This window comes from Apodemus sylvaticus, chromosome 13 (assembly GCF_947179515.1).
Source record: "Apodemus sylvaticus chromosome 13, mApoSyl1.1, whole genome shotgun sequence".
NCBI classification, from domain to species: domain Eukaryota; kingdom Metazoa; phylum Chordata; class Mammalia; order Rodentia; family Muridae; genus Apodemus; species Apodemus sylvaticus.
The window spans coordinates 67,577,145-67,597,603 of record NC_067484.1 but is presented as its reverse complement, the minus strand read 5'-3'; the positions used below and the strand labels follow the sequence as shown (position 1 = coordinate 67,597,603).

Genomic DNA, 20,459 nt, shown 5'->3' with positions numbered 1-20,459 from the left:
AGGCTGGACTGCATGAGACCTTGTTTCAAAAACAAACAAAACCAAAATAAAAACACAGAGAAGAAAGGAAAGAAGGGTTGAGGAACTGAGTGATCGACTGGTTTTCATAATTTCATTAGAGAAGCTTCACATGTGTGTGAGAAAAAAAACACTTTAGTAGAACTTCTGGTATCTAGAGTTTCTGACAATCATTTCTTCTATAGGCCTTCAAAATTCACCAGTTTTGTTTTCAAGTTAGATTTATATATTTTATGTGAGAGTGTTTTGCGTGCATGGACTCTATGAGATTGCTGGAACTGGAGCTACAAATGGTTGTGAACTTACTGTGCGGGTGCTGAGAATCAAACTCAGGTCCTCTGCAAGAGCAACAAGTACTCTTGGTCACTGAGCTAGTGCTTCAGCTCCAGTTCACCAGTTTGAATAGAGCCACTTCATATTTTATAAAACAGGATTGTGGCAGAGTGGCAGATAGAGCCATGTGCCACTACTCCAGCCTCTACTTCATCATAGGAAAATTGAAGACATTCATCTTTGTAAAGCCTTTACAGCCTTACCATCCTTTTATCTTGGGAAGGCTGTTGATAGATGATATGAGATTGACTCCATTGGTAGACTGGGGTCCTAAAGCAACCATTTTAATTGTGTGGAACATAGGCCAGCATCTTACCTCTAGTCTGGCTTTAGTTTCTAAGTTCCGATCTTGGTCTGCTTGATTTTGATTCCCTTATAGTAGTATGGTTCTTTTATTTGTGAGCTCCTGAAACTTACCCTGCTAAGTTTCAGACTTTGGAAGAACTGTAGATTATGTCATGGGATCAGCCTAAGACTAGGACACCAAGAGACTGGGAATGTAGCTCAGTGATAGAGTGCTTGCTTGCCATGTATGGGACCCTGGGTTTGTTCCTCAGCCCTGGGTTATAAGACTGTTGTCATAAATATTGGTCTTCCCTTAAGTGTACCCACTTCATTAATAGGAGTTTAGATTCACTGTTTCAGTCACCATCAAAAGTCCTTTATGCTTTGCTACCCAAAATCATTCCTTTTCCTGATGAATGTTTGAATAGCTACCCTCTGTAGTTGTAAATTTTTTGGTTTTGCAGAGGTTGGTTTTGTTTTGTTTATTAAGGCAGGCCATACAAGCAACTCTGTGTAGCGGGGACTTGCCTTAACTCCTGACCCTCCGGCTTCCAACCTTTAACCAGTTTAGATATTCTTTCTCAAATACTTCTACCTTCTTAATCTACATTCTATATTTTTTCTAAAGATTCTCCTTTTGACATAGAGATTATAACTAGATGTAATCTCTGGTAGATAAATCCAATAGTGGGGTCATGTCTTTTATCAGTTGTGGAGGGTGTGTGTGTGTGTGTGTGTATGTGAGAGAGAGAGAGACAGAGACAGTGAATTTGAATTTGAGACAGGATTTCATATATATCTGTAACTGCAGTGCTAGTGGGTAGAGATAGATGGATTTCAGGAGCTCTCTGGCCAGCCAGTCCAGCCAATTTCTGAGCTCCAAATTCACTGAGAAACCTTGTTTTAAAAACTATAGAGTGATAGAGGAAGGTATCCATTGTTAACCTTCGGCCTCGTGTATGTGCATGCACATGAATCTGTACATATACCCTCTCCCACACAAGCCCACACAGAAAATGGGGCAGGGGAGAAAGTGATAGAGAAAGATAAGCAGTGTTTACTTCCAGCCTCCGCATATGCATGCATCCTTAGACACAAAAGTGTTCACCAGAAACAAACATGCACCACAGACACACATACACACAAAACGTTGACATCTGTGTAATACTTTCCTACTTGGGAACATAGTCAAACATGCCTCATTTATTGAGATTTTGTTTGTTGTTGGTATGTTCAGGTACAGCTAATGGCTTATAATAACTATATATTCTTACTTTTTTTTTCAAATTTATATAATCATGTTTGGGGATATATACCATGTTTGTGTGGGTACCAGCAGAGGCCAAAAAAGGGCATGGAATCCCCTGGGGCTGGAGGTACAAGAGGTTGTGAACTGCACAGTGTGGGTTCTGGGAGTCGCAGAAAGCACTTGTAACTACTGAGCTGTCTTTTCAGCCCTTTATTCTCTAATCGTGAGGGAGAAAGCTTTTAATAATTTACCAGTGACTCTTTTCTTTGGGTGTTTGCTTGCAGTACTGGAGACTGAAATTAGGGATATGTATGTGTATGTATGTGTGTATGTGTGTATATATATATATGTATATATGTGTGTGTATATATATATATATGTATATATATATATATATATACATATATGTATATATATAGACAGGCAGGTGCTCTGTCACTGGGCTATTATAGCCTGGATCATACTAGTGGGTATTTTCTAGACATTTGTGACCAAATTAAGGAAGTTTTTTTTTTAATGGATATTGAATTTTTGTTTTGTTTTGAGAAAGGGTCTCTCATAGACCAGGTTATCTTCATTCACTAGTATAGGGAGAATGATCTTGAATTCCTGGTTTTCCTGCCTCCACCTAGATGGAAAGTGTTAGAATTACAGGGTTGTGCCACCATAGCCAGCACCTGAATACTGGGTATGGCTCATGCCTGTAATAGCCCTGGGAAGGCTGAGACTAGAGGCAGGTTAAGTACTGACTTCTATGTATGGCTAGATCCTGTTAAAGACAAGGAGAAATATGAGGAAAAGGAAGAGGGAAATTATTACTTCCTTTCTGTTTTCTATTAACAAGGGGCATTGATGAGCTATAGTTTCAATAATGCATTACAGTAAAAATGTTAAACTTATTAGGTGTAGTAGCTCACACCTCTAATATCAGTACTTTGGAAGTCAAGGCAGAGCAATGGTAGTTTGAGGCCAGCCTGGATTACACAGTAAGATCTTGTTTAGAGCATTTAACAGAGAAGTTAATTTAAAACTAGAGAATAAAAGAGAAAAATGATGAACTATAGGATTTTCTGTTTTCAAAACTTAAAAAATTATTTAGAAGTTAATCTTATAAATACATCTTCTGTTATGCTGAATCTTTGTAAGAGTAGTTGGCGAGGTAATACACTGTTCAGAAGAGGGAATGAAGATTTCTCAGAACTCTTTTATAACCAAATTAGTTACCTCAGCACATCAGTGTGAGGTAGAAACCTGATTGTGAGAACAAAAGCACGTGGATATTAAGTGTTTTCTTCTTTTAAATTTGTTAACAGTATAGCTCTTAGTGGGCATGTGAAGGCTTCTTAACCCTTTGATAGGAGATCTTGCTGTGCTGCCTAAGCTGGACTTGAGCTCATGATCCTGTATAATTCCTATTTCATGTATCTGGGATCACAGGCATGTGCTACCATGTTGGCTCATGGAAAGTGTTTACCAAAGTGTTTTTTCCTTAACTATCTGAATTAACAGGTTAGTGGTCTGGTCACTTAGGAGTCTGGGAAGCCTGGGCAAAGTCAAAAGTGAAAAGAGGGTTAGAGATGCAGTTCAGTGGGATAGTTCTTGACTACAGTGCACAAGGCCCTGGGTTTGATTCTCAGTTCCACAGAAGTAAATACCTGTTAAATTCATAGTGATCCAAAACAATTGGGAATAAGGATGTAAAGCGAGGTTTTATTTTAATTTTTTTGTTTGTTTACTTACAAGAGTCTCACTATGTAGTCTTGGCTGGATTGGAACTTGGTCTGTAGACCAGGCTGCCCTTGAACTCACAGAAATCCACCTGCCTTTGCCTCTTTTGTGCTAGGATTAAAGGTGTGGTGGATTTGGCTTTTAAATATACACTTTAAAATCATCCTGAGTATTACATTCATTTATAAATATCTTTTGCATCAGGTAGATTTTGTTACTTCCTTTTTTCTGTAGCATATTTTGACTACAAAGATGAATCTGGGTTTCCAAAGCCCCCATCGTATAATGTGGCTACAACACTGCCCAGTTATGACGAGGCTGAGAGAACCAAGACTGAAGCTACGATCCCATTGGTTCCTGGAAGAGTAAGTACTTTCTTTATCTGTGTTGTTTTGGGTTGCTTAGTTGGAATTCAGTTATTTTCATTATCTCACTATTAAGTTATTAGAATTATCTTGATTACTGCTGATTTTAAGCATATACATTTTTTTTGGAATAATAAGCATTTTTTTTCTTAATATGATGCAATAGGCAGAAAATCCCTGACCTGTTCATTTTCCTGTATTTCTAAAGATATGTCTATTACCATCTCCCCAAGACTCCAGGGGTAGGAAGAGGGGACTTAGGAAATACACTGGTTATGCCTTGATTTGTACACTTTGGTATTATCTAATAGTTATTAGGGATGCCTATGAAGAGAAGAGATACAAATGACATCATTGAATTAAATGAGACCTAGCATCATCCTGGTAAACACTGTGCCTCAAACATTCCAGATTATGCCATTCGTAAGTTCAGATTCCTCCCAGCTTGCTGGAGATGGGATCTAGCAGACTGCAGATTGCTGCAAATAGGAGTAGGAGTGTAGTTCAATTGGTAGAGTGCTTGCCTAGCATGTACAGAACCATGGGTTTGATCCCCAGCATAACATACATCAAATATGGTGGCACATACCTGTAATCCCACCACACAGGAGGTAGAAGCACGAGGATCAGAAGTTTTAGGCCATACTCAGCTGTGTACCAGAGTTCATAGCCAGCCTGAAATAACATGGGATCCTGGAAGGAAGGAATCAAAAATAAGCAGACACTCAGCAAGTGGCAGCAGCAGCAGCAGCACCTTCTAGAGTGCCTGCTCTTGTGCAGCCTTGGACCCTTAACTCTACTTAAAAGTAGACAAGTAAAGACCAAATGAAGATCCTTTTGTTGGGTTTGGCATTGCAGACTGAGGAAGTAGCCAGGAGAGTTTGTCTCCTAGCCATTTACAAGTAGACCCAAACGGCTTACTTATAGAGCCAGTGATGGGTGTTTGCACTCCATAGTGACAGACTTCCTCAACAAGCCACATTTTCTAATAGTGCCACTCCTCATGGGTCAAGACCTAAGTCTTTGGGGACAACCCTATTCAAACCACCACAGCCTCCAACAGAGCCTGTGTAGGTAATTTTTTCCTTGTTTGAGATAGGGTCTGATTATGTATTCCTTGGTGGACTTGAAACTTGTTGTATAGACCAGGCTGGCTTAGAAATCAGAGTTCTACCTGCCCCTGCCTTGAGTAGAGGGTTCTGGGGTTCAAGATGTGCTCAGCAGAGGATTTTCTTGAAAGAATTTGGTATGGGGCTAGAAATGTAGCTTAATTGTAGAGTTCTGGCTTGGCATTTGTGAGGACCTAGGTTCAGTCTACAATACAAACAGTAACTAATGATAAAAGTAGTGGGGCTGGAGAGATGGCTCAGTGACTAAGAGCACTCAGTGCTCTTCCAGAGGACCCGAGTTCAGTTTCCAGCACCTATATGTTAGCTCACAACTGTCTGTAACTCCTGATCCAACACCCTCATACAGACATACATGCAGTCATAAACACCAATAAGATAAAAATAAATTTAAAATAAGAATAGTAGCTAGGACTATGAAATAAATAATTAGTTTAGAAGGCTCTGGAGATACTAAAATGACTCATATCTGCTCTAAAGTTGCTGAGTATTAACACTTATAGTTCTGAATTGAACCAGTAATAAATGCACTCCTAGATCCTCGTATTCATTCCTTATATTTTCCTAATCTCATTCCTTTGTCTAGAAGTAATTCATTATGATCTTTACTTATTCTTTTTCCCTCATTTAGGATGAAGATTTTGTGGGCCGGGATGATTTTGATGATGCTGACCAACTGAGGATAGGAAACGATGGGATCTTTATGCTAACTTTTTTCAGTAAGTGTATACACACCACTTACTGGTCACACCTGCAAACCCGAGGGCTCTGATTCATCAGTGGAAAGTATGATGAAAGCAGTTATGGGTGCTGCCTTTGTACACAGGCCAGGTCTGATCTTACAGTGGCATTCCTCTTCCACTGCTGTCACCCCTGCTCATACCCAAGTGACCAAGTAGGAGTGCAGCTACTTACATGGGTTTTGTCCTGTAAGCGTCTATTTTTCTGATAGATCAAAGTCAATCTGGTTTCCCACTTTTTATGTTGTTTTATATTTATGTTTTTATGTACCTCACTTAGCAGTGAGTGCTTTTTTATTTACAGTATTAAAAACACAGAAAACACAGTGCACAGGAAGTGATCCTAAGAGCTGTCAGAAAACAGAAGGATGAGAAGCTTGCATCGCATTCCTCCGGGGCGCCAGTTGAATTTCCAAAGTGTTTAGTTTACTTACTAGCCTGCATGGCAGCAAAGACAGGAACAGGTTGTTGGGCACTGACGGCAGCACCCATGGAGGATAAAGCGTGAGACTCAGTCATTTGCTTTTGAAGGAGATGGAAGAAAGGGTGCTTGTGGGAGGCGGAGATAGGAAAGCCCCACAAGCAGAGGCCGCTGCAGAGCACCCCTGACCTTGGCTAACATCTTTCCCTCCACTCTTCCAGTGGCATTCCTCTTCAACTGGATTGGGTTCTTCTTGTCTTTTTGCCTGACCACCTCAGCTGCGGGAAGGTATGGGGCCATCTCAGGATTTGGTCTTTCTCTAATTAAGTGGATCCTTATCGTCAGGGTAAGTCGCATAGCAGAGAACATATGATGAAGAGAGGCAGTATTAGAATGACTTGAATGTTTTCATTTCACCCTCTGTTATTTCAACATTTATTTGTCTTTGTTCTGGTTCCATGATAAAGTGAGCTAAAATCAATTGCACACAGCTCCTGTCTCCATATTTCATGTTCAGATTCAAGCAAGTGATCTATTTCAGGTGATCTTACAGGTTGTTTTGATACTTAAAATATGCTAATGACTGTATAGTCTGAAGTTTCTATAACACAAAGGGTATTTCTTTGTTGGTATTTCAATGCTGTAGGCATTCTTAACGTTAATTCTCTTAAAATTTTAATCCCATGACTTTCTCTATCTTTCCCTAATTTTTTCTTCTAGGACTGAAGCTATACAGAAATATCTACTGCTCCATAGGGAATTTCTTTTAATAAAATTATAGAAATGTGTCTTTGATATAGGAATACCCAGGTGAAATTGCATAAAGTACTTTAAGTTGTAGTATATCTAGGGTCTTCATAAAACAAAACTAATTTTAATTTATTCAAAGTCACACAGCTTTATAAGATGGTTTCAAAGAGGGAGCCAAGGTCCACAAGATGCTTGGCCTGAGTTTGTTTGTTTCTTTCTTTCTTTTTTTTTTTTTTTTTGAGACAGGGTTTCTCTGTGTAGCCCTGGCTGTTTTTGGAACTCACTCTGTAGACCAGGCTGGCCTCAAACTTAGAAATCTGCCTGCCTCAGCCTCCCAGAGTGCTGGGATTACAGGCGTGTGCCACCACCACCCGGCTTGGCCTGAGTTTCTAAAATTTCTTTAACGAGCCCAGGATATGCTTATGTTCAGTCTCCTAGAACTCAGGGTTCTAGCATTCTTGCTGTTCTCAGGGTACCCCTTGATGAAGGGCCTGATCTTGATGGAGCCCCTGTGGATCTTCAGGATCTGATACAAAGTATACTTTAGAAGTTTAGATGTTTCCTGGTGGTAATAATGCATGCCTTTAATCCCAGCACTTGCAAGGCAGAGACAAGTGGATCTCTGTGAATTCAAGGCCAGCCTGGTCTATAGAATTAGTTCCAGAATAGTCAGGGATAGACAGAGAAACCCTGTCTCGAAAAACAAAAATAGAAAGCTTGGACATTGAGTCAAATTCGCCAGTGGGTTCAATAAAGTATACTTTGCTGCCATACATGGGTGACTCACACTTATAATCCTAGCAGAGATGGGGGGATCTGTGAGTTCAAGGCCAGCCTAGTTATATAGTGAGTTCCAGGCCAGCAAGGGCTATACAGAAAAATCCTGTCTACAAACAAAACAAGTATCCTTTGTCTTTAAATGACAAAGCCAGATTATTATAAATTGGCATACTGTGGCTGAGAAGATGGTTCAGTGGGTGTGAGCACTTGCTTTCAAGTGTAAGGGCCTCAGTTCGAGTCTCCTCCACCTACATAAAAAGGTGGGGCTATCTGTACAAGTCTGTACCCTCCCCAGCGCTGGAAGTAGAGATGGGTAGATCCCAGCTCACTGACCAGCCAGTCTAGTCCACAAGGCAAGCATCTGGTTTAGTGAGACCTGGTCCTGAGGAGAGTCGGTAAAGAGTGGTAGGAAATACTCGATGTCCTGCTGTGGCTTCTGTGGGTGAGACAGAGCACAGGGATGTGTTTCATCATGCATGCACATTTCCCATAAACAACACACACATAATTAATTAATGGATGTTAATTGGCCACTGCAGTTTTTCAAAGCAGTCCTAAAGAACTCATTGGCTATTTTAGGAATCCAAAATCTTTTGAAAATTAGATAATTGTGGGCTTTTCCGTAGATAGCAAATTTATATTCATCTAAAAACATGGACTTTAGAGAAAATAAGAGACAGTCAGAACCCATGGACTTTAAGGTCCAAGGCCAAGAGAAGTTGTCATTTCTTTTTAAATTTTAACTGTTACTTTTTAAGAAATAAAATATTAGGAGCTGGGGGAAGTCCTTGCCACAAAATTGTGATGTCCTGATTTTTTGATTCCTAAAACCTCTGTAAAAGCCAGATACAGTAGTGCATGCTTGTAATACTGGTGCTCCTGTGGGGAGATAAGACGCAAAGAAGACTCTCTGGAAGGAAAAGCAGGTCGGCTAGTGTCTGCATGTAACACAGAGAGAACCTGTTTTTAACAAGGTGGAAGGAAGGATGATACCAGCTCCTGAGGCTCTCTAACTTCCATACGCGTGCCAAGTGTCTCAGTCTGTCTGTATCTTGCTTTCTCAATCTCAATCTCTCTCTCTCTCTCTCTCTCTCTCTCTCTCTCTCTCTCTCTCATACACACACACACACACACACAAGCATGCACGCTCGAGCACCTGTATTGGAGCCTTCTATATCTCTGCTTCTCAGTTTCAGTTACCTCTGGTTAAAGTCTGAATTTTCCAGAAAGAAAGTTAATAAGGTTTTTTTGTTTGTTTCATTGTTTTGAGATGTCTCACTGCTTACCCTGGCTGACCTGGGTCTTGCTGTGTAGACCAGGCTGGCTTTGAACTCACAGCGATCCACGGGCCTCTGTCTCCACAGTGCTAGGATCCAAGGTGTGCACTATCCCCTGCCCCATTGATAAAGTTCAAATGGCATGCCGTACAGAGCAGTAGCATTTCACACCACCCTGTTCAAAACCTGCCTCCTCAGGAGTCATCCTGGTATCACAGTGCTTGTGCTTAGCAAATCCTTATTTTAAATGGTCATGGTTCCAAATTGCAAAAGTAGTGATACTGGCAGTGTGGATTACCAAAGAGAAGCCCGTACTTCTTTTCACATGGTAATGAAAGAAAAGATAAATCCCATACTGTCTCTCAGATCTTTATGGCAGCAAGATTTTTAAGAACTAAGTTTGTATAACTTATCACAGTCCATTGTTAGTCATTTCTGTGGCACTTATAATTAATCTCTTAATGTACTTAATTCATAAATCAAACTTTATCAAAGATCCATATGTACAGAAAGATTGTATATATGTATACATAGGCTTTGAAACTTGTCTGCCATTTCAACCATTCATGAGTGTCTCAGAGGCTATCTCCCATGGACAGAGAGGGAATACTGCTTTAATTCTCAGACTTTGGACACCAGGGCCTCCAAAGAAAAAAAAGTGAATTGCAAATATATTAAACACTAAATTTTTTACTAAATGGCAAAAAAAAGTAGACTATTAGATAGAAAGACTGATCTTACTTTATTAGGTATTCTTAATATCTAACAAAAACCAAGCTCAGAATGGCTTACCAAGTCAGAAAAATTAGAGGAAGTTTCTATTCCCCACCAAAACCCTGCTGTGTAGGTTCATTAGATGAGTACTTGAGCATCAAGAGGGAGAGCTGAGATCTCAGCTTGTTACTCTAGCACTTGTTCCTTTCAGGTGTAAAAGCTGGTAGCATAGATAACACACTGACACACAATGGTATTTCACAGAAGAACACGAACTCATGCATCTCATATATTCACCCTGCTGAGTGGTACAGCATAGTGTCCTAAAGGTCCACTGCTGCTGATATTCTTGGTGATCGTCCCATGGAACTGGCATCTCCAGTACAATGGGGCCTTCCACTGCAACTAGGCTTCACCAATAGCCTCTCCTCATGGTGCCAAGCCTCATCTCCTTTGCATGACCCCTTCATCCTGGGCCATCAACCGCAACTGAGCCTGAACTTTCACCAGTGGCCTTCTATGGCCTCTCACAGTGCCAAGTGTTAGCTGTTCTTCATGACGCCTGATTTGCACTGTGATCTCAAGGCTGACTGAGAGCTGTGGCTGGCTACCACCACCTAGCATCCTGAGAGACTGCTTCATCCTATCTGTCCCAAGGCCGGGCAAAGTCACATGCAAAAGATGATTTTTACTGAATGTGTACTGTTCTATTGTAAAGTTAACAGCTTTTATTTTTTCCTTTTTCTTTTTTTCTGTTTTTGTTTGTTTTATTTGCAGTTTGTTTTTCAAGACAAAGTTTCTTTGTATAATAGCCTTGGCTTTCCTGGAACTCACTTTGTAGACCTCAAGAGATCCACCTGCCTCTCTGCTTCCTGAGTGCTGGGTTTAAAGGCATGCACCACCACACCTGGTTAAGTTAATTGCTTTTGTTGGGGGGACATCTGTATTCTTTTTCTCTTTTAAGAGGCCTTCAATTCCTACTTTCCAAAAGAATGACCTGTGCCAGTTCCTGGCTGTCTTTAGACAAACCACAAGAGGGCATCAGATCCTATTGCAAATGGTCGTGAGCCACCATGTGGTTGCTGGGAATTGGATTCAAGACCTCTGGAAGAGTAGTCAGTGCTCTTAACCTCTGAGCCATCTCTCTGCCCCCATTTATAACTCTTAATTCTAGAGTAATCTGATGCTCTCTTTCAAACTCTTCAGGTATCTCTCTCTCTCTCTCTCTCTCTCTCTCTCTCTCTCTCTCTGTGTGTGTGTGTGTGTGTGTGTGTGTATGTAAAACATGCACATTATATAAATAAATTTTAAAAATATCTGTATATGGTCTTGATGGCAGTTGTGTTTTTGTATGCCCCTAAATTAGTAATTAGTATTTTATTTTCTTCTTTCAGTTTTCCACCTACTTCCCTGGATACTTTGATGGTCAGTACTGGCTCTGGTGGGTGTTCTTGGTTTTAGGTAAGTGCTTTAAACATAAGAAAATAAAATTCAGAATTATCTTTAATTTTTTTTAAATGTCTTAAATTTAACAGTTAAAATTACCTTAGCAAAACCTCATCTCACTGTATAGTATTAACCATCAATTTAAAGTGCAGCTTTCAGATGTTCCTTTCTTAAAAGCTGGCTAGTTTCCACCAGTAGAGTGGCGTATGTTACTGGAGACTGAGGCTGCTTCTCCTAGTCCACTTAATGTTCTCAGTAGGGCATGCTGATGACCCTACATGTAGCTTTTTCCTACTTGTAGTTACTGCCACAGAGGGTTTGCAGACTCAACACCAAGTTTATTATAAATGTACTGTAACTAATTGTATTAAAATGTATGTATGTGAGCCATCTTTTGTCAGATCTATCAGTAGACCATAAGAAATGTATGTACAGTTCTAATACAAAAACTTCTGAAATTCTGGGGTTCCCAGAATTCTGTAGTTCACCATTGATAAGAAGACTTACTTTACAATGAAAGAAAGGTTTGAAACTAGTACTGGGTGGTAGTGGCACGCACCTTTAATCTCAGCACTTGGTAGGCAGGGGCAGGCAGAGAACTCTGTGAATTAGAGACCAGTCTGGTCTTCAGAGCAAGTTCCAGGACAGCTAAGGCTACACAAAGAAACACTGTCTCAAAAAAAAAACAAAAACAAAAACAAACCATGCCCCCCACAAAAAAGCCCACCAAAGCCCTATACATAAATAAATACACACATTTGTGTGCATGCACACATGAGGACAGTCTAGCTGTTAATCTCCAGATTACTTAACAATTTTTATTTTTCTTATTTACTTTAAATTATTTTTCTACTCATTAAAGTAAAGAAAATTTTATTAGTTTAATGAGTTATTTTAATGTGGTTTTGTTATTTATAGAGATATAAAGATAAGATAAAATTATAGAGACCATCCTTCACATATATAAGTACACTGTAGCTGTCTTCAGACACCCCAGAAGAGGGCATCAGATCCATCACAGATGGTTGTGAGCCACCATGTGGTTGCTGGGAATTGAACTCAGAACCTCTGGAAGAGCAGCCAGTGTTCTTATCTGCTGAACTGTCTCTCAAGCCCTACAGAGACTATCCCTATTACTGCTGTCACATCTACAAAGCTGTAGCAAAGCCACCAGGAGCTTCTAAAGATGGGTTAGTTTATTATTATATGTAAGTATACTGTGGCTGCCGTTAGGCACACCAGAAGTTAGCCTGTACTATATTTCTGTGCGTTTGGTATCCAACTGAATGATAGTCATCAGTTTCAACACAGATAACTCTTGGTTTTTACCCAAAAAATAAAAAAATATTTTTTTTTTACCACCAAGTCTATGTAAATATTCTTCAAAGCAAAATAGGCTAATGCTTACCTGGGGCTTGGAGAGAGGAGGAGGGAGCAAATGAATAACAGCTGCTAAATGCAAGGGTTGGGAGGGGGTGACAAGCATGCCCTCAAATTAGATTGTTGTTGTCGTACAAGTCAGTAAATACATTTAAAGCAGGGCATTGTATATAGTGAACTTTATAGATTGTATCTCAGTAATGGTATTAAAATGGTGTTAAGATTGAAAGAGGGTAAAGAGTGCGCTTTCATCGGGGGACTCATCTTCATGTGAGGGTAAATGTGTGATTCTGCCGCTGCCTGTCAGACTACCTTTACCAATAGAAAACTGGGGCCTGGGGGTGGTGGCTCACACCTTTAATCCTAGTACTTAGGAGGCAGAGAGAGGCAGAACTCTGTGAGTTCAAGACCAGCCTGGTCTACAGAGCAAGTTCCAGGACAATTAGGGCAACATCCTGGACTACTAAGAAAAACCTTGTGGTGGTGGTGGTGGTGGTGGTGGTGGTGGTGGTGGTGGTGGTGGTGGTGGTGGTGGTGGTGGTGGTGGAGGAGTTGTGCATAAGTTTATGCTGACATCTAGTGGACAATGTTAAGTACTGTTAGCAGAAAATTAAATAATGGAAAAGATTAGAATTAAGCTTGAGAAAAGCAGAATTCTGGTAGTGTGTGCCTGTAATCCCAGAAAAGTACAGGGATGGAGGCAAGAAAATTAGGAGTTCAAGGCCAGTCTTTCCCACATAGCAAGTTGGAGACCAGTCTGTATATTGGGACCATATTTTACAAAACAAAACAAAACCCATTTGCAGTCCCTCCTTTTGGAGTTAGTTGTGTGGATGTTAGGCTTCCTTCCCAGGAGGCCTCAGGTGGAAATGTGGGTCCCAGCTTACATACCATTTCCCTTTGAGACCAATTAGATGTGGTTCAAGAGTCATTTACACTTAAGATCTTGCCTTCCTGTCAAGAATATCCCATTGGATAATTTGATAGAAAAGTCCTTTGGAGATGTTGGAGGGAAACTGCCCCTGTTATTAGACTTCTGCAGGGAAATGACACATTCCTGTTACAGTGGGGGAAGTTCTGGGGAAGAGACTTAATGTAGAAATTAGAAGATCATTCTTGACTTTTCTTTTTTCAATTAGGCTTTCTCCTGTTTCTCAGAGGATTTATCAATTACGCAAAAGTTCGGAAGATGCCAGAAACTTTCTCAAATCTCCCCAGGACCAGAGTTCTCTTTATTTATTAAAGGTATTGGAGGAGGGGTGGGGGCTGTATCCATTTGCTGTTATGATCATGGGATGTGTTGGGGAGTTTAGAGTGAGACTGATGGGGTACAGACATTGTAAAGAGGCCATAAAAAAGTCCTGGCTTTCCCCTTTTTTATTGGAGGGGTGGTGTCTGCAAAGAGCTGTCGATGGGGAAGAAGTAGTTTGGCAACATGTAGGCAAGGGTCCCAGTAATAATGGGGGCGTAGGGTATTGATGGCATGGTTGAGCCCACTAGGCCTCCTCTTCCTCTCCTCATCTCACAGAGCCCCAGAATGCCCTGAGGGAAGTCAGCAGGTACATCAGGAACAGGCCCTCTTGCTTGCACTACTGACAAGCCTACTAAGATATCCATCTCTTAAAATTAGTCCGTGGACCTTTCTTGCTGCCTGTTTTCAGGTTCATACCCAGATTTTTCACTCGGGTAGAGAGGAAGCCCAGATCTAAGAGATGGAAAGAGATCTTTCTTTACCTGAACAGAACTAAGCCCTGAACTGATTTGCACAGTTTTCCCCAGTGGCTAACTCTTGTCTTTTTATCAGCAGCTACCTAAAGGGTAAGATAGCTTGAATATAGCAGAGTCCTGACAAGGCAGACTATGCCTTTGCAGACTTCATTCTTTGTCCTTTGGGCTTTTGGAATTGTGTGTTTGATAAAATAAAACCTTAGGCACCATTTAAAAGCTAGTCCAGTTGAAGGTCCAGAAAAGGTCCTGTGATAGCTGTGTGCAGCAGTTGTCACAAACCTTAAATGATAGTAGAACTTAACTTGTGGAAGTTGGCTATGTGTGGGAGAACTTGAGTCTCCTGAGTTGTAGTGCAGAACAGAAACAGACAGCAGCTCAGCTCAGACATGAGGCTGGCTGTGGGTCATGCTTGCAAACAGAACTATCCTGTAGGGATTTGATAGTAGCCTGAGATCACCCCTCTCTGTGTCTGTTTGTCTTCATTTTCTTATTTAGAAGGATGTTTGACAGGCCCCGGGGGTATAGCTCAGTGTACAAGGTTTGACTCCTTGAAAAGGGAAGTGAGGAAAGGGAGAAGCAGGAAAAGTTTGAGTGTACTGGGGGAGTGTATACTTTGTTCATCTTCTAGTACACAGCAGATAGCCAAGACAGGGACTGCATAATGATCTGTTTCCCAATGTTAGGGATTTTGTTCTATGGCTGTGCTTTTTCTAAAAATTTTGTAATATTTCTGAGTGGTCTACATTGAAGTTCATAAATCTGCTAGGTCACGATTTGCACCACCAGTCTTCAGGACACTGCTGTGGGAACTGCTCAGGAAATGGTCTGAGCAGGGTTTCTGTGGTGTGCTTTAAAAGGCTCTCAGAAACCTACGCACAAGTAAATGTGCCCTGTCTGAGGGCACAAGAACATTTATTTGCTTTCTGCCCAGCCTTGTGTGGTAGTTGGTGTGAAATCACTCAGATGTGCCCAGAGAGTCTTGAGCCCAGGTGAGGGACTGGGATTTGAAAGCAGTGTTTACAAATCTAATTGCTTCCTTGCCAACTAACTCACAGAATCCCTTGGAAGATTCTGTAGGCATGAGTGACCTTTGTTCATTGAAAAGACTAAAACCTCTCTATCCAGAGCCACATGTAGAATATTTGCTTTCTTTAGTTAATAGATCTTTTAGTTAGGAGATACAGTAAAACTTCATTGTGTAAAGTATTATGGTGTTACTTCATAGAACCTGACCTTCTTTTGTGGTTGATATTCTTAGTTAAAAGCAAGCTGTATAGGCTTACCTGTGTCAGAAAGACCATAGGTAGGGAATTTCAGAAGTAACTCCATTGAGAAAATACTACACCTTTCATTCTGAACTGAACTTAATGTTTACAGAGGGTGTTGGAATAGAGGCATCTCTCACCTGGCATGGTGGTAATCAGGCAGATCTCTGTGAATTTGAAGCCAGCCCCATGTACATAGTTCCAGGACAGCCAGGGCTATATAGAGAGACTGTCTAAAAATACAAAATTCAAAGAGTAGAGATTTCTTTAGGCTATCCAAAATGCAGAACAAACAAGATGAATTGTATACAGAAGTGCAATCATAGTGTGTTAGCTAGTTTTATGTCAATTTGACACAACCTAGAATTGGGGAAAAGGAACCTCAATTAAGATGATACTCCCCTCCAGATTGGCTTATGGGCAACAAAAAACAACCGTGGAATGATCCCAGTAGACTCGTCTATGTGTCTGGAGATGGCCAGGTGGTTAAGAGTACTTGTTGTAGCCGGGCATGGTGGCGCACACCTGTAATCCCAGCACTTGGGAGGCAGAGGCAAGCAGATTTCTGAGTTTGAGGCCAGCCTGATCTACAGAGTGAGTTCCAGGACAGCCAGGACTACACAGAGAAACCCTGTCTCAGGGGAAAAAAGAGAGAGAGAGTACTTGTTCTTGCAGACCAGGTTTATCTCCAGCCCTTAATATGGTGATTACGAGCATCCATAACTCTAGTGCAAGAGCTCCACTGTCCCTCTGACTTCTAAGCTTCTTTTGGCATTACAGTAGTTACTCAAAGTTTCACCCACGTTATTTCCATGAGAAGTATACTAGTATGTATGTATGGGGCTGGGGATTTGGCTCAGTGATACACATCTGCTTAACATTCAAGGCCCTAAGTTCAGTTCTCAGTACAGGCAAGAACACATAGACACAAACATCATTTTAAAAGTATACTTTCTGTCATAATACTTTTTAAAAGTTGGTTAGGAATTGCATATATTCTGAAAAACATGCTTCCCAGATACCTTGGTTCTTTTATTTTTTCCAAAAAGTTTTTTTTAAGATTTATTTATTTATTTATTTATTTATTTATTTATTTATTTTATGTATATGAGTACACTATAGCTGTCTTCAGACACACCAGAAGAGGACATCAGATTCCATCACAGATGGTTGTGAGCTGCCATGTGGTTGCTGGGAATTGAACTCAGGACCTCTGGAAGAGTAGTCAGTGCTCTTAACCACTGAGCCATCTCTCCTGCCCCCTGACTTGTTTTTTAAGAGAGAGCATACTGGGACTGGAAAGTTAGTCAGGGATTAAGAGCACTGGCTGCTTTTCCAGAGGACCTGGATTCAGTTTCCCAGAACCCACATGGTGGTCAAAACCATCTTTAACTCCAGTTCCAGAGGATCCACTGTCTTCTTATGATCTCTCAAGGCACTGTACACATGCAGTGCACAGACATTCATGCAAACAAAACACCCATACACATAAAATAAATCTTTAGAGAGAGTATGCCAGTTATTTATAGTGGGAGAAGGGTCTTGATGTTAATTAAAAATTGACTTTATTGGCTACTCTGATATCCATGTATAATAATCTTCAAATGATGTTGAAATGCAGCGTGTTGTCTCCAAGCCGTTTGTCTTCTGTGACTCTACCCTGCTCTTAGCCAACATAATGAGCAACTAGAGTGTGACTGTTGAGTGTCCTTCTCTGGCAGATGTGTTCTGGCATGGCTTCCTGCATTGATGGAGTCCCTGGAGAAGCGAGAGCACCTGCAGGAAGTGAATCACCACCAGAATGAAGGAAAGTCACCTGCTTTAAAAAATAAAGTACTGTTGAAAAAGATCATTTCTCTCTATTTGTTCCTAGGTGTAAAATGTTAATAGTTAATGCAGAATTCTGTAATCATCGAATCATTAGTGGTTAATGTTTGAAAAAGCTCTTGCAATCAAGTCTGTGATGTATTATTAATAATGCCTTATATATTGTTTGTAGTCATTTTAAATAGCATGAGCCATGCCCCTGTAGTCAGTAGGGGGCAATCTTGCTTTATTCATCCTCCATCTCAAAGCAGATTTGAAATTACAGATTAGTGTAAGCTATGTATAAGGCTGGCTGTTTGAAAAGGGGTTTTCTCAAAAGTCAAAACTTTGGTTATGACTGCATTTCTGCACATAATCCATATTTCCTGTTTCAAATTAATCTAGAAATATGTTTAATTGTGCTGTGTGTGAACATCTGGAAGCAAAACCATAGTGCAAAGTTCATTGTAGTGTTAACAAAAATTGTTCTCAATTGGTAAATAAGCATTAATTTTTCATAGTCTATATTCAGAAATTACCTTTTCATTCTGTAGTTCTGTGTAGTTCATATAAAATGGAAAGGGCAAAGACAGATTCAGATTAAATATTAAGTACTTACTATTCTGGAAACTGGCTAGAATCTCAGAGGGTCAGGAGCAAAGAATTAGTTTGGAACTTTTGAGAGGATCCCTAACCTTCTGTCCTCCTTGCTTTACAACTGTTGTAACTGTAGAATGATGTGCTTGCTGCCCAAGTGCTAGTTCACTGTGGTTGCTATATTAAACTGTAAATACAATAGAACATGAATAAATGTCTCTTGTGTAGCAACTTTTACTGTAGATTAGTGTTTAATTTTGGAGTTTACTTTTGCCGATTATGAAAACATTTTCTAATCTTACACAGTAATCCAGAGTATATTCTAAAAATTAAAACTTTATGTGTCTTAGGGATTTATTGCTGTGATAATACACCATGACCTAGCCAGTTCTGGTGGTGCACACCTTTAATCCCAGCACTCACAAGACAGAGGCAGGTGAATCGTTGAGTTACGGCCAGCCAAAGCTACATAGAGATACCTTGTCTCAAAACACACACACACACACACACACACACACACACACACACACACACGCACCAAAAAAGGCCAGCCAAAGCTACATAGAGATACCTTGGCTCAACACACACACACCAAAAAAACCCCACCATGATCAAAAGCCCTTTAGAGTTCCACAACACAGTCCATCTCTGAGGGAGAAGTGCAGGTAGGAGCGCTCAAGGCAGGAACTGGAGCAGAGCTGTGGAAGTGTCCTGCTTGCTGGTTTGTCTTGTGGCTTGCTGTTGTACAGTCCCAGGACCACCTGCTCAGGGATGGCAACCACCTACAGTAAGCTGGGCCCTCCCACATCTGTTCTGAATCAAGAAAATGCACTACAGGCTTTCTCACAAGCCAGTCTTGAGCTGGGGTATCTTCTCAATTGAGGTTTCTTCTTCCCAACTCTAGCTTGTATCAAATTGACATAAAACTATACAACACACTGTGGTTGCACTTCTGCACACAATTCATTTCATAATTCACAAATAGGAACAGAAGTTTCATATCCTACTCAGTACCTTCCTACAAACTGTCTCTGCAGAAGACCATGGACCAACAGGAGGAGCATAGAGATCCTGCAGAAGTGCCCAGGAGGCTTCATTGTGTAGCCACAACAATAGAAAGGCGGCTTGAACCGTTGAGCACAGCCAGAGCGAGACAGAAGGCCTCATCCCCCCGTGGTTTTATTCCTGTTTGCTTGATTAGAGACTAGTGGTGGTTATATCAGCCATTTGATTTTTTTCCCATATTCTACTTAGATGAAATAAAAAGAAAAGGCCACAAAGTTGTCAAACTATCTAGTAAACCAGCTTTAGCATGTGTGACAGTTACACATTTATAAGTGCTCATTTGTCTGCTGCCTGTAAATGTCTGTGAACAACATGGGAGATAAGTACATAGCAACAACATAGGGTGTCAGTATACCCCACACAGAAATGCCCAAGCCTCCTGGAATCCCTTTGTTTTGTATGTGTGTAAGTTCTGTGAGTTTACTTCCTTTGTTAAAAGTTTGCTTATCATCTGCTTGTCTGTCTGTCTGTCTATTTTGAGACTGATGCTCACTATGTAGCTTTGGCTGGCCTGAAACTTACTGTGTAGATGCAGCCTTGAACGTGTATCAGCCCTCAGGCCTCTGCCTCCTGAGTGACAGGTGTGTATTACCTCACCTTGCCTAGATTGACATGCCAATAGTTACAACCAGGTTATTGATTATTATAGTATAGTCTTTTTTTGCAGGGAGAAGGGACAGAGCTTCCTCTAGAGCACAAGCTGGCTTTGAATTCACAGCTCTCCTGCCCTAGATTCATAAAGGTGCCCACCACCATGCCCAGCTATGTGTTCTTACTTACAGGTTATAATCTCTGAGGTCCTCCTCCACTAGATTATATCAGCAATAGTCTTTAGAAATTCTTATGACCTCTTAGGGTTCGAAATGGAAGCAAGTATAAAAAAATTAGCAGAGAGACCATTTAAATCATCTTGCAGAAGAGAAAACTAGGATAAAGAGTAAGAGCTTTGGGAAAAGATGGAAAGGAAATACTTTGCTGAAGGGTTGGGAATAAATAGGCTTGGATCAACACCAAGCCTCTTGCAGGACCACAGAGCTCTGTCTCTATTTGGTTTTTTTGAGACAGGGTTTCTCTGTATAGCCTTGGCTGTCCTGGAACTCACTCTGTAGACCAGGCTGGCCTTGAACCCAGAAATCCGCCTGCCTCTGCCTCCCAAGTACTGGGATTAAAGGCGTGCACCACCCCCGCCTGGCTGGCATACCCGTGTTTAAAGGATTCTTGATTGTCATTTTCTTTTTCTAGAAAGCTCTAGATTGTGTGGCAATAAAAGGCGTTGATAAAACTTCCTCATTAAGAAATAATAAACACCAGAGTTACAGTGAGACCCTGTCTCAGGGGGAAAACAAAAAACAAAAAAAAAAAACAGTAAACACAGAGCTGGCAAG

General features: G+C 40.7%; 1 protein-coding gene across 2 annotated transcripts in view; it reads left to right on the top strand.

Annotated features, from left to right (window-relative positions):
• The window catches only part of Ndfip1 (Nedd4 family interacting protein 1), a 40,763-nt gene extending 22,523 nt beyond the window's left edge, over positions 1-18,240 (top strand). The window contains exons 3-8 of one of the 2 annotated variants that reach the window (XM_052155386.1): positions 3,848-3,978; positions 5,737-5,824; positions 6,488-6,612; positions 11,182-11,248; positions 13,753-13,858; positions 17,328-18,240. In XM_052155386.1, the coding sequence (XP_052011346.1) occupies positions 3,848-3,978; positions 5,737-5,824; positions 6,488-6,612; positions 11,182-11,248; positions 13,753-13,856 (515 nt within the window). In that variant the 3' untranslated portion in view covers positions 13,857-13,858; positions 17,328-18,240. Of the gene's footprint in view, positions 1-3,847; positions 3,979-5,736; positions 5,825-6,487; positions 6,613-11,181; positions 11,249-13,752; positions 13,859-17,227; positions 17,247-17,327 lie in introns of those variants that run through there. The other variant, XM_052155387.1, reaches the window with a different exon arrangement.
• The last annotated feature ends 2,219 nt before the right edge of the window (positions 18,241-20,459 follow it).